We start from the raw sequence: 11,941 nt of genomic DNA, 5'->3' as shown, positions 1-11,941 counted from the left end.
TAAAGGAAACTCGCTCCGTGCGAAAAAGAAACTGCCCCCAAAATAAAATACGTCATCACTCGGCGTCCGTTCCCCCGGAAGTGGATCCGTTCGTGGGTCATGACAACAATCTTGCCCTCATGGAAATACATGTGCAACTTTAGGTATGGATTAATGGAATAAATTAGCAGAATTACGCTTTTAATCCTGTTATTTACGCTGAATAATTGTTTTAAAGCGTATTTGATCCATTACAGACATCTTGCTATCCAGATTGGAGCTTTTTGAACAGAAGTTGAGGCTGCAGGAGTTATCGTCTCACAATTTGCAGAAATGAAGGGCAAATGGCAAAAGCAAGACAGCAAAAAGAAGGGGAATGAAGTTTTACAGAAGTACAAGATGTCTGTGGACGAGTTTATTAAAAACAAAGGTGGGAGTGAAGAGATGGAGGCTGACCACGGGGTGCGATTTGTAAAAAAGAAGAGCAGAAAGGAGCTACGGAAAGAAAAGCGAAAAATTAAGAAAGCCAAGATGAAGAGCCACTACGAGGGTAAAAAGTTTTCCAGTTTACCCTCAGAGGACGAGAAAAATATGGTAGCACCAGCCGACAAGAAACAAAAAAAGAGAAAAGGCAACGCAAAGAAAGAAGTGTCCGAAGCACCGTCAAGTAAATCAAGCGGTGCCCCTGCTAATAAGTCTGACAGTACAAAATCACCATCTGCCAAGGCTGGCAAGAAAAAAAATAATCGACTTCAAGAATCAAGAAAAATGGCGCTTCTGGAAGCAAACGAAGATGAAGACCGGGAGATAAAGAAATTGGAGCGATTCCTCGGACTGAACAAGCGAAAAAACAAGAAAAGCCTGCCTCAGTCTTTTGTGGCAGATGGACTTGACTACATCCTGGGTGTGCTTGACGCTGGCTCGTCAGCCGTCGACGCCTATGATGACGACGATGACATGGACATTGCCAAGGAGAACTTTGAGAAGCTGGATGAGAGTGACTCTCAGCTGTCAGATGTGGAGGAAGAACCTGACGATGAGATGGCCAGTGATGGAAGTGACGAGGAAGAAAATGATCTTGACGACGACGACGACGACCAGGTGGAAGAAAGTGATGAGGATGATGAAAATTATGAAATGATTGAGGATGAGGAGGAAATGGAGGATGAACAGCATGAAGGGGATGCTGTTGGCTCGGAAGATGAAAATGAAGAGGAAGCAGGCACTCCTAATATGACGCCAGACTCAAAAACAGAAAACGTAAGTTGGTAAATATTTTACAAATGTGTATACCATTGATGTTCTTTTTTTTTTTTTTTTTGTTAAGTGTCAAGTCAGTGTTAAAAATCTAATTGCCACCTTCAACATGTAGGTCAGCTCTGCTGCAGGAAAGTACGTGCCGCCTCACCTGCGAATGGTCAACGATGATAAACGTAGGGCCGAGCTTGAAAAGCTGAAGAAAAACGTTAAAGGCCTGGTAAACAGGTAATGTCACGCTCTCATAAAAAAAAAAAACAACAACAAACAGACACTTGGAATCAGAAGTCATTTCACCCTGATTTGTATTTTTATTTTATTTTTTTTTCATTCATTTGCCCGTCTTTCTCTCAGGCTGAGTGAGCCCAACATGGCGTCCATCAGTGGTCAGCTGGAGGAGCTGTACATGAGCTCCAGCAGGAAGGACATGAACGACACGCTGACTGAGGTGCTGCTCGCTGCCTGCGTCACACCGGCCCTGATGCCCGACAGGCTGCTGATGGAGCACGTCTTGCTCGTCAGCATCCTCCACCACGCCGTCGGCCTGGAGGTGAATGCAACTCTCATCATCCTAGTCTTTATTTAAATAAATAAAAACATCAGTAAAAATTAATAAAGGCTTCCTCTTCTTCTACTTCTTCTTTTTCTTCTTCATCTTCGTCATTATGGCTAGAAAATACCATAACCGAAATATCAAATAAACAAATTTCTTTGTGCCTCTTCTACAGGTGGGGGCCAATTTCCTGGAGACAGTCGTGCGGAAATTCGACGAGGTGTACAAAAACCCAACTGAAGGCAAAGAGTGCGACAACCTGATGGCCCTCATCGGCCATCTGTACAACTTCCAGGTGGTGCACTCCCTCATCATCACCGACATCCTCAAACTCATGATCGGGGCGTTTACGGAGAAGGACGTCGAGCTGGTTTTGTTCCTGCTGCGGAACGTTGGCTTCACATTGAGGAAGGACGACCCCCTGGCCCTGAAGGAGCTCATCTCTGAGGGTCAGCGCAAGGCCAGCGACCTGGGCTCCAAGTTTCAAGATCAGACCAGGGTAGGGGCAATTTCTTGTCACGCGTTATTATGTTATTCTTTAAAAAAAAAAAAAAAAAAAAAAAAGCCTTTTGCGAGGATGAATAACATGGCTTCTGTTTTGAATCCAAGTATTTTTTATGTCAAATTCTGGTTTTAGGTGCGTTTTATGCTGGAGACCATGCTGGCTTTGAAGAACAATGACATGCGGAAGATCCCAGGCTACGATCCCGAGCCTGTGGAGAGACTGAGGAAGTTGCAAAGAACTCTGGTGTGTGTCCAAAATTGATTCGGAACAGCTTGATTCCTTGTAATATAAATTTGAATGAATGAAATGAATTGTCCATGGAGTTGGTTGATCTGTTGCACTAAGTTTATCAAACCACTAGGGGGCATCGAAGACCTAACATTACATTTTCAAACTGTTCTTGTGTTGCTGTTTTCAGAGCTTTCAGAATAACTGCTACTCACAGTTTACTTTAGAATAAGATAACTAATAACTAACTAAAAAATAATATTTATTACTCTCCCCTCGAGCATGGTTGTAGTTAAATCCGGCTGAATGTGCTTCTCAGATCCAGCGTAGTGCAGGAGGCACTGACATGAAGCTGAGGGTTTCTCTGGACAATCTGCTGGTCGCAGAGCAAGTTGGCCGCTGGTGGATCGTCGGCTCGTCGTGGAGCGGTGCGCCCATGATCGGCGAGCAAGAGAAAGCTGCATCGAAAGAGACTCCGGCTGGAGGGCAGGTACACAGACCATCACGTTAATACAAGCAGCAGATTATAGCAACAGCAATTGTGTTGCTATTTTAGGAGCATTTTCATGATTTGTTCATTAACAATGTAGCCAGATAGATTTAGATGTTAATATTTAAATCTGGCTTTGAAACTAAAACATTATGCCAAATTGTACATTTAACATCAATAATCTGACTCAAGTTTATTTGTTTAAATCAGACAGATTTTTTTTTAAATGTTAGTTTTGCATTATTGCATGCTCTTTGAATCAATCCTTTATTGTATTATTGTCTTTGTCATTAACTAAAATCAGAACAAATTTTTAAATATTTAATATGTTGTAAATTCTGTATTATCCAATTATAAATTATTAGTTTTTTGGGGGTTTTTTTTGTACACTGCATTTAAATGCACCCTATTGTCAAAGTCAGAGGTTGTGAAATTTTTTGCAGCATTTCTCAGCCAGCTATCATCTGTGGTTCTTATTTATTTCTCCCCCATTTCAGTTTAGCGCCAGTGTCTTGGAGCTGGCCAGGAAACAGAGGATGAACACCGAGGTCAGGAGAAACATCTTCTGCGTGATGATGACCAGTGAAGATTACCTGGACGCGTTTGAGAAGCTGCTCAGGTTCCGTCGTGATTCCTTCCTTCCTTCACTATCGCTTCCAATAGATGAAAATAATTAAATGTGGCACAGCTGCTTCTTGCAGTAAATTGCATTAAAGTCTTTGTTTGGTGTTGCAGGATGGGCCTGAAGGACAAGCAGGAGCGGGAGATTGTTCACGTGCTGATGGACTGCTGCCTGCAGGAGAAAACCTTTAACGCCTATTACGCTGTGCTGGGAGAGAAATTCTGCACTCACGATCGCCGCTTCCAGGTAAAAGATCACGCCATCAGCTAGAACGCGTATTTAACTGTCAACCCGTACCCACAGTGTGAGTCTCAAATAAACATTAGCATATATAGGGGGGAGATTTAATGTGGATTTGAGCTCTGAGTAGTAGACTGATATTTAACATGAGTTCATTCAGTTTATCTCTTCTAAATAAATGGTCTCGGATGCATGGTTAATATTCCACAGTGTCGCTCAGCTTGATGAATTACTTGTTCATCAACTTCTTTTTAAATACCTCATGCAAAATTAGCCAACTATTAACGGCAGTATATAAAAATGCAAAATAGGAATTAAAACAAAACAAAAATGTTTTACTCCGAGTTCTCCTGTTGGAAATGACAGTACAAGGGGATTGTCTCTTGGCCGTGCTTGACCACCCACCCTCCTAAACTGCGTGTGACCCGGCCTGCAGTTCACCTCCGCGCTGTGGGAGCCTCTAACACCTCACAGCTCAGAAATGATTCGTCTCAAAGTGTGACTGCAAACAATTAGCAGTGGGACTGGTGGGGCGGGGGGGTCACGACACTTCCTATTTAGGCTTTCATGTAGGCCGTGGGTCCGTATCACCAACTGATGAGCCATTGTCCCCATCAAAGAGCTCCAAGCAGAGGCGGCCAGAGTGTTTGCCTTTCACGTGTAAACTGGAGCCGGCTTGGATGAACTGTCCTCTCGCCGCCTCTGTTTTGTTTGCGTTTTGGTGATTCGCCCACGTTCAATAATCTTGTCCCCAAATTTGCAAAAGATGACTTTCCAGTTCAGCTTGTGGGACAAGTTCAAGGAGCTGGCCAACCTGGCCAGCGTAGTGTTCAACAACCTGGTCCAGCTGGTCACCCACTTCCTCCAGGGGAAGTGTCTCTCACTCTCCATACTTAAGGTGAGTGTTCCTGTTTGGTCAACGCCCTGCCTTGTCAGCATGAACAGCACGGAGCATTTTGTAATGTTCTCTCTTTATGGTACAGGTGATCGAGTTTGGGGAACTGGATAAGCCCACTGTGCGCTTTTTGCGCCAGGTGCTGACAAAACTGCTAAAAGAAACAGACCCCGAGGACCTCGCCGTCATATTTGGAAGGTCAGGTTACTGACGAATAATTTAAATTAGATGATTTTAAGCATTAAGAGGTGCAGCATCTCACTGTCAAAAATACTCTCTAAAGTAGTGGTGTCAAACTTAAATACGCAGTGAACCAGAGTTTGACACCTATGCTCTTCAGCATTAAATATCACATTTTGATACACAATCTGTGTATTCCTTCAAAGCCTACGCGAACGTCCCAAAAAATCAACGTCCTTCCTTGTTTTCCATCCTCCAGGATTTCAGGAATTCCCAAGCTCGGAATGCTGCGGGAGGGCTTGAAGCTTTTCATCAGCCACTTCTTGCTCAAGAATGTCCAGTCGCAGGGACCAGCTGAGCAAGCAGCGCTGCTGTCGGAGCGCGCCCAGGTGGCCACCAAAGCCATGGAGGCCAAGGAGGCCAAGCTCAAACTGTAAAAGAGCATGGAGCACATCATAAAACCAAGAGACGCTGACGGAACAAAGCTGCAGGATGGAAGAAGACGGGATTTTTTTTTCAAAATGCACAAACATAAACAGACAGTTTTCATTTTTGAGAATAGTACATTTAAATTTATTGGGATTGTACATACGTTTGTTTTTTTTCATTGCAAAGGCTTTTGAATCTTCAGTCTTCAAGATTCAAAAGGTCCTTTATAAATAGTTCATAATTTAATGTGATGCCTCTTGATTATTCTTTATTGTTTCTGAAATACGTGCGTGTATATTTTCCACCATGATGGGTGGATGATAGACAGACAACACCTTTGTTAAGACCATCTAAAGTCAAGACTTCTGAGTTTGTCCATTCTTGTGGACTTTATTTGGTCTGTTTGCGCTGTTACGCAAAACTAGCCACATTATAATGAACTCAATTGCTGCCCTTTTTTGGAGCTTTTCAGCCCATATTTCCATTGAGTGCTCTCCGCCACCGGGATAATGGGGAGATCACGCTGGTGTCATTCATTCAGTGTTTACACTCTGTGACGAACTGACTCCCGTGTCAAGTCGAGCTCATTCTGTTTGCCCGGCGACGCCGGTATCTGCCCGCGTGGTCGGCATAGCAGAGTCGCTCTGTTACATTTGATACTTGCCCTTATTAATTTGCCGCATGCGTCCGCTGTATTAATCTGAGGCTGCTGCCAGGTCAGGCAAGGGCCATCAAAGGGAACGGCTCCTGGAACCAGTGTGCACCGTAAAGGGGAGCATAACTCCGGCAAAAAAAAGGGGAAAATAAAAGAACGCGTGGAATTCGTGAGGGTACGAGCGAGAACAAAACTGTAGAATTTGTGAGTAAAAAGTAAAGATAGGGATTATCATGGGTGACTCACCGGGCCCTTTCTTTGTCTGCGGTCACGACACTCGCCACCTGCCTTACCTGGTGCTCTGTGGCTGGGCTTGACCCTGGGCTGAACTTTGATTTAGTCTGCCGGAGCCAAAGCAAACAGCCGGAGATAAGCAACAGATCCCCCCCCTCAGAGATCCCACCCACACCATCAGTCAAACACTGTAGTTTTACACCAACGTCGACGGCCATGATTGTTTCTCAGCGGTCGGATGCCCGTTTATTAGTTATTATTAAACTGTAGCCCGGGTTGGAAATTATAAAGGCTTTTTGAAAGGATTGTGCATTTGCATTTGTTATCACATTTCCATTGTATACACTCCCAGTCAAAAGTTTGGACACACCCTCTCATTTCATGGCTTTTCTTTCATTATGATTACTACTATTAACATTGTAGATTTTCACTGAGGGCATCAGGACTGTGAATGAACACATTTGGAATTATTTAGTAAACAAAAAAAGTGAATTAACTGAGACACGTTTCATATTGTAGACTTTAAAAAAAAAAAAAAAGAAAAGAAAATCCACCCCTCTATATCGCCCTTCTTAAAACACATTTAGTCATTTAAATCTTAATCTTAATATATTTGATGTCTTCAGTATCTCAACAACGTTGAAAGCAGTAAATAAAAAGCAACAAAAAAAAACATTCCTAACTTTTGACTGGTAGTGTATCCATATATGATATTTTTTTATGGTGACATTCGTATTTAACATGGATTCAGCATCATTCAACAGCTTTAAAATAAAATAAAGCTGCGTTCCGCTTCAATAAAAGAAAGATTTGGGTTTGACAGTTGCTTATTAGTGAATTGATCCTCAGTCTACATGATTTTCAACTCATAAAGTCCACATCAGTGGCTGAGCAGCCCGGGCTGTCGCTCAACAAGCCATTCAGGCGGCCTATTAGTGCGCTCCCATTGCTAGTGTGGTGTGAAATGTTTCCTCCGTCCGAGTGGCCGCTCGCTGTTTGCTCCCACTTCAAGTTTGCACAGATCCGACAGCGCTATTAACAGTAATTCCCATGACCCGATCTGTCAGGGGAGGCGGACGCGCGCGCAGGTGAACAGTGCGCATCCCCGTTGAATCTGCTGCAAGACGAGGAAAAACAATTTTTACCTCAGACTTGCGCAAGATCTTTTCTAATTTTTTGTTTGTTTGTTTGTTTTAAAAAAGAAGGTTTTATTTCACATTGTTTGCACCGAAGAGAGACGCTAAACATTATTTAGCATGCACCGGAAATGATATTTTATTATTTATTTATTTTCTATAAATACAGTGTAGAAAAATAAACATAAACATCCCCCCTCAGCGTACGGGACATGACAAATGAATACAATAATTCAAACTTGGAATCAAAATGACGGCGTGGTATGCATATTATTTTGGTGAGGGGGAATCAACGTTGCAATGTTTGTGTTTTTCCCCCGGTTACAGCGTTTTGCATATGAACCATGCAATATGCCACATCCAGGCTATACTGCAAAATTGAAATGTTACTTTATTGCTTTATTTGTGACACATAGGTCGTCTTCTGCTGGCCTTTTACGTCTATAATTATTTATATGTATGACTATATTTATGAAAATGTTCAGAGGTTTGGTTACATGCAATTGCATCTTTTTTTCTTTCTTTTTTTTTATTGCGTAAATCCCTCCCATAGTCTGTGAGCAGCTTTTCATGGCTGTGGACTGATGTCACTGGCGTGATTCCTCTCGTCGTCCGAGGAGCAGTCTGACGAGTTGTAAAGGAAATTGTCGCCCTCCTCGTCGTCGCTGTCTCGAAAGTCTCTTATCCTGCCGTTTTTGGAGTCTGTCTTGCTGCTATAGTCCGACTGCTCGAGTCCATCCGATTTCTCCTGGCCGCCCTTGCTGCCCTTCTGCTTCTCGGCTTCCTGGGCGGCCTGCTCTTTGGCCTTCTTACTCCTCTTCCACTTCATGCGTCTGTTCTGGAACCAGATTTTAACCTGCAGGAAGGGGATTGTTTATTAGCGCATGCCGAGCAACTGATGAAATCTTGGCTGTCTGTGCGTAACTGCGTGATTGTTGCGCAAAGACCGCAACCTGCAATTGACTTCTCTGGTCTAGCAATGCTGGCATCCTTGCAATGCATCTGTGCAGTTCCAAAAATGTTCAAACCATACATTGAAAAAATAAGTAAATTGCATTTTTTTTTTCAGTGTATTTTTAATGGAACGAAAGATTTGAAATCTAACACTTCCTGGGTTTTTTTTTTTCATCCTTTCTATTTTAATTTTTTAACAAGGCTACACTGGCAAATGAAGTTCGTTTTTGGTTGTTTTTTTTGTCTCGCGGTGACACCTAAGTGTGTATTACCTGGGTTTCTGTCAGCATGAGGGACGTCGCCACCTCGAAGCGCTTCGGTCGCGACAGGTACTTGTTCAGCTTGAACTGATGCTCCAGCTCCAGCAGCTGCTGACTCGTGAACGCGGTCCTCGGTCGTCTGCACTTGCCGAGCAAGTTTGACTGCGCCTGGGCTGTGGAAATAGTTGAAAAGCATGAATAGCAGTGGAAAAGAAATCCAATAGAAAATTGATGACGATTCGACGATAAACGAGTCAAATTCAGCTCATAAACATAAGCATCACTCTCCACCGCAGTGGAATACAACTTCCTGCCTAAACCGGGAGGTCGTCTGCATATGAATATTTTCACAGGGGAAGCTATTTGCCACTTCATTTTGAACAAATCTGCTGAAACGGGCAGAAACAAAAACGGCAGTATCTGCTGAGCAAATAGCATGTCGCCTGTGGGTTTCACACTCCGCCGCAACTTTCCCACTGTCCATTATCTGTCCATTTTAGCTCCTCTTAGAAATGGCATCACTCGATGACAGCCTCTTTATTCTGCAGGAATAACCGCCTGTGCAAAAGTAATATTTAATGCATTATCTAGAAAATGTATATATATTTTAGGCATTGGTATTGCTATTTCCTTTATTTGCCGTCACGTATAGCATTGCAACCCTGCATCCTGCTTTTGTCGAGATTAAACGCGCATACTTTCTGTCCCATCCACCAAAAATAAAATACAATAAAATAAAATGAAAATTAAAATGCGCTAAAACATACACTTACAATTAAAGTCGGACATTTTGGGCAGCATCATGCCGGCCGTGGACACCCGGAGCCAGTGGTCCAGCTGGAAGGTGCTGGCTGACAGTTTGATGGGGTCGCTGCTGTGATGGTGATGCGAGCCGTGCGGGTAGGAGTAGGACAAGGCGGGGTGTTGGCCTATGGCAGCCGCCGAGTAGGTGTACATGGGGTGGCCGTAGAGAGCCTGCGCGGGGATCCCTGCGGTGGACTGCGGGTGTAATCCGACCATGCTGTGCGGGCTGTTGAGGAATCCCGGTTTTGGAATCAAGCCGCAGGCGGCGATCCTCGGCGGGGACGGCGTCTCCGTGCGTAAAGACTCGGCGCTGGTGGTCAGCTCGGACGCCGCGACGCCGCCGCCGCTCGACGGGATGGAGGAAGACGAGGCGGAGGAGGACAGGGAGGTGACGAGCGCCAGCGGTGCGGTCTGCACCTTGGGCGTATCGACCGCCAGCAGTGCGTCGATGCGAAAGTTTTTGGATTTCTCCATTTGGCTTCCGGTCCGGTGCGCGTCCTGGCGTCGCCTGCAACTGCTGCGAACCGTGAACGGAGGAGGGGAGTCCTGCGGCGGTGTTAACACCTCTCAAAGTTATGATGTGGTCCGGAGTGTGAGGGAGCAGCTCCGTATCACACTTAATCCCTGTTAGATGGAGGCGATTGGTGCAGCCCTGTGGTTGGGGGGCCGTCCGAAGCGTCACGGCGCCGACAACGCCTCTCTGCTCTCGTCAGGGTAAACAGCAAGGTGTCCGCTGCCTATTGCTTTAAGGAAACACACACACTTTCAGTTTCCCGAACTGTATTTTAACCTTTAATCGAGATTGCACGCTTGTTTATCGAGAGAAATGTGTTAACGTGCTCCCCTCCTGCTATTGAGACGTTGACGCCTAGCGAGATTAAAGAGACAAAATAATGCAATGTTGACATTATTCTCAATTATGTGTAGCTACATCTAAATTACGATAGAGCTTCGTTTTTTTAAATCAGGTTGGAATGTTTGCTATAGCGCACAAGAGGAGGATGTGTCCCGTCGAACGTCTGCAACGACACAAGTCGACGCCTTGTATAACGTCATTAAATAAAATAATAACAAAAATAACAACAAAACACTGCTAATAAAAATGTACACATTGTCTTTTGAATGTAACGTAAGAAAGGCTTGTCGATTGTATGATAACGGTATAATTTGCTAATTATAATTTGCTAATCTAAAGATGTAACAGTATGAACAAATCATCATCTACTTGTTTTTTCCTCTGCGGTGAAATGTAGTTTATCTGAAACGTGTGAGATTATCACTCATTTCATTTATCATGTGTCTGTCACAAATATTGAAAAAACATTTCAAGAATATACGATTCATTTTTTATGTTTTTCTTTTTCTTTTTTTATTTACTTTTTTATGGCAATCAAAACGAAACTTTATGTTCCAACGTGGGCATGACCGAATCACCCTACGAGGCCAACTGGGAAATTTAGGTGAAAGCCCTCCTTCTGTCGCACCATGCAGGAGCTGACAGACGCTCTGCTGGCCTCTTATAATGGAGCTGGGCTGCCAAATTGAACAGCCTTTCTGATGATTAAAAAACAAAACAAATGGGCCTTAAAATCTTCAAGATTTTTATTTCATTATAAGTCACAAATATTAAGCGACCCAATATTATTTCCACTAAAATTTATTTTGCTCTTGCTGGGAAAAGATGGTTCCAAAAATGCGCCAAATTTGGCACAATGTGCGTGTGACGAGCTGCAAAAAAAAATAGAATAGTGGGTAAGAAAGCCGGAAAGTGATGATGAGGGAGATGGAGCTAATAGGCTCGTGGCTCCGGGTGACTCGGGCCTAATAAGCCACTTAAAGTTAATGGAAGAGGAGGTCAAAATGAGAATTATTGACACCCAGTTGGCCTTAACCTGTCTACCAATAAAGCAGATTAGTTTTTGTCAATTCATCAGCTGACCGCGCTCCTGGGACGTTTATTTGCTCGGGGGAAATCAACAAGTCACCGGGTGGTTTCCAAGTAAAGGATCGCCGTTTAATTGTGGCCCTTGATGATCATGACCAATTACAGAATGATAACGGGAAGATGGATTGTGGGGCTGGGACGTGGGCCTGCATGGAAACACGGTTGGGGGGGGGGGGGGGGGGGGGGTAAGGGAGGACTGGTGGGTGCACAGACATTCACCACCACCACTGCCCCCCCCCCCAACCCCCACACATACACCATCAAAGCCTCACCCATAATACACACCCTCACTGTAATGCGTTTACAATTAGATTCAGTTCGAATAAAATTCAAATTCCCGTTGCCTGTTTAAACTTCGTTCAGCTATTTTCCTTGTTTATTTTTTTTAATATATTCCTATATCATCAAAGCCATGACTGAAAAGCGGAGTTGTAATAAAACATCATATTTTTTTGGGCCATATTTCTTTGAACAAACATCACTTCCGGATATGGCTAACCAGCACCACGTGTTGTTTTGCAGGCGTTTTCGTCCATTAGGTTTGAATGCTTTTTTTTTTTTTTTACTGGCCCTTT

At 43.8% G+C, this 11,941-nt stretch overlaps 2 protein-coding genes across 2 annotated transcripts; one reads left to right on the top strand and one right to left on the bottom strand.

Annotated features, from left to right (window-relative positions):
* The first annotated feature begins 10 nt into the window (after window positions 1-10).
* On the top strand, window positions 11-5,624 carry nom1 (nucleolar protein with MIF4G domain 1). Its single transcript, XM_076047470.1, has 12 exons — window positions 11-143; window positions 253-1,239; window positions 1,352-1,464; window positions 1,591-1,786; window positions 1,965-2,288; window positions 2,427-2,537; window positions 2,842-3,012; window positions 3,510-3,631; window positions 3,748-3,880; window positions 4,641-4,772; window positions 4,858-4,967; window positions 5,209-5,624. Exons 2-12 carry the CDS (start codon window positions 313-315, stop codon window positions 5,384-5,386), a joined length of 2,517 nt encoding a protein of 838 aa, XP_075903585.1. The 5' UTR covers window positions 11-143; window positions 253-312; the 3' UTR covers window positions 5,387-5,624.
* A 1,911-nt stretch (window positions 5,625-7,535) lies between these two features.
* mnx1 (motor neuron and pancreas homeobox 1) lies at window positions 7,536-10,058 on the bottom strand. The gene is made up of 3 exons (XM_076047474.1): window positions 9,391-10,058; window positions 8,630-8,790; window positions 7,536-8,259 (listed from the first exon to the last, which is right to left on the bottom strand). The coding sequence occupies exons 1-3, from the start codon at window positions 9,893-9,895 to the stop codon at window positions 7,972-7,974; spliced, it is 954 nt and encodes a 317-aa protein (XP_075903589.1). The 5' UTR covers window positions 9,896-10,058; the 3' UTR covers window positions 7,536-7,971.
* Window positions 10,059-11,941: the final 1,883 nt, after the last annotated feature.

The sequence above is a fragment of the Nelusetta ayraudi genome, unplaced genomic scaffold (genome assembly GCF_046127955.1).
Source record: "Nelusetta ayraudi isolate G7.1 ecotype Tasmania unplaced genomic scaffold, CSIRO-AGI_Nayr_v1 ptg000094l, whole genome shotgun sequence".
Classification (NCBI taxonomy): domain Eukaryota; kingdom Metazoa; phylum Chordata; class Actinopteri; order Tetraodontiformes; family Monacanthidae; genus Nelusetta; species Nelusetta ayraudi.
Note: the sequence above shows the minus strand (reverse complement) of the source record. Positions and strands in the feature narration are given on the sequence as shown.

Coding starts and splice junctions, on each gene's coding strand:
- nom1 (XM_076047470.1), top strand. CDS start 313: ATGAAGGGCAAATGGCAAAAGCAAGACAGCAAAAAGAAGGGGAATGAA. Junction 2,538..2,841: donor GGAAGTTGCAAAGAACTCTG/GTGTGTGTCCAA, acceptor TGTGCTTCTCAG/ATCCAGCGTAGTGCAGGAGG. Junction 3,632..3,747: donor GCGTTTGAGAAGCTGCTCAG/GTTCCGTCGTGA, acceptor TTGGTGTTGCAG/GATGGGCCTGAAGGACAAGC.
- mnx1 (XM_076047474.1), bottom strand. CDS start 9,895: ATGGAGAAATCCAAAAACTTTCGCATCGACGCACTGCTGGCGGTCGAT. Junction 8,791..9,390: donor CAAAATGTCCGACTTTAATT/GTAAGTGTATGT, acceptor CTATTTCCACAG/CCCAGGCGCAGTCAAACTTG. Junction 8,260..8,629: donor TCATGCTGACAGAAACCCAG/GTAATACACACT, acceptor CCCTTCCTGCAG/GTTAAAATCTGGTTCCAGAA.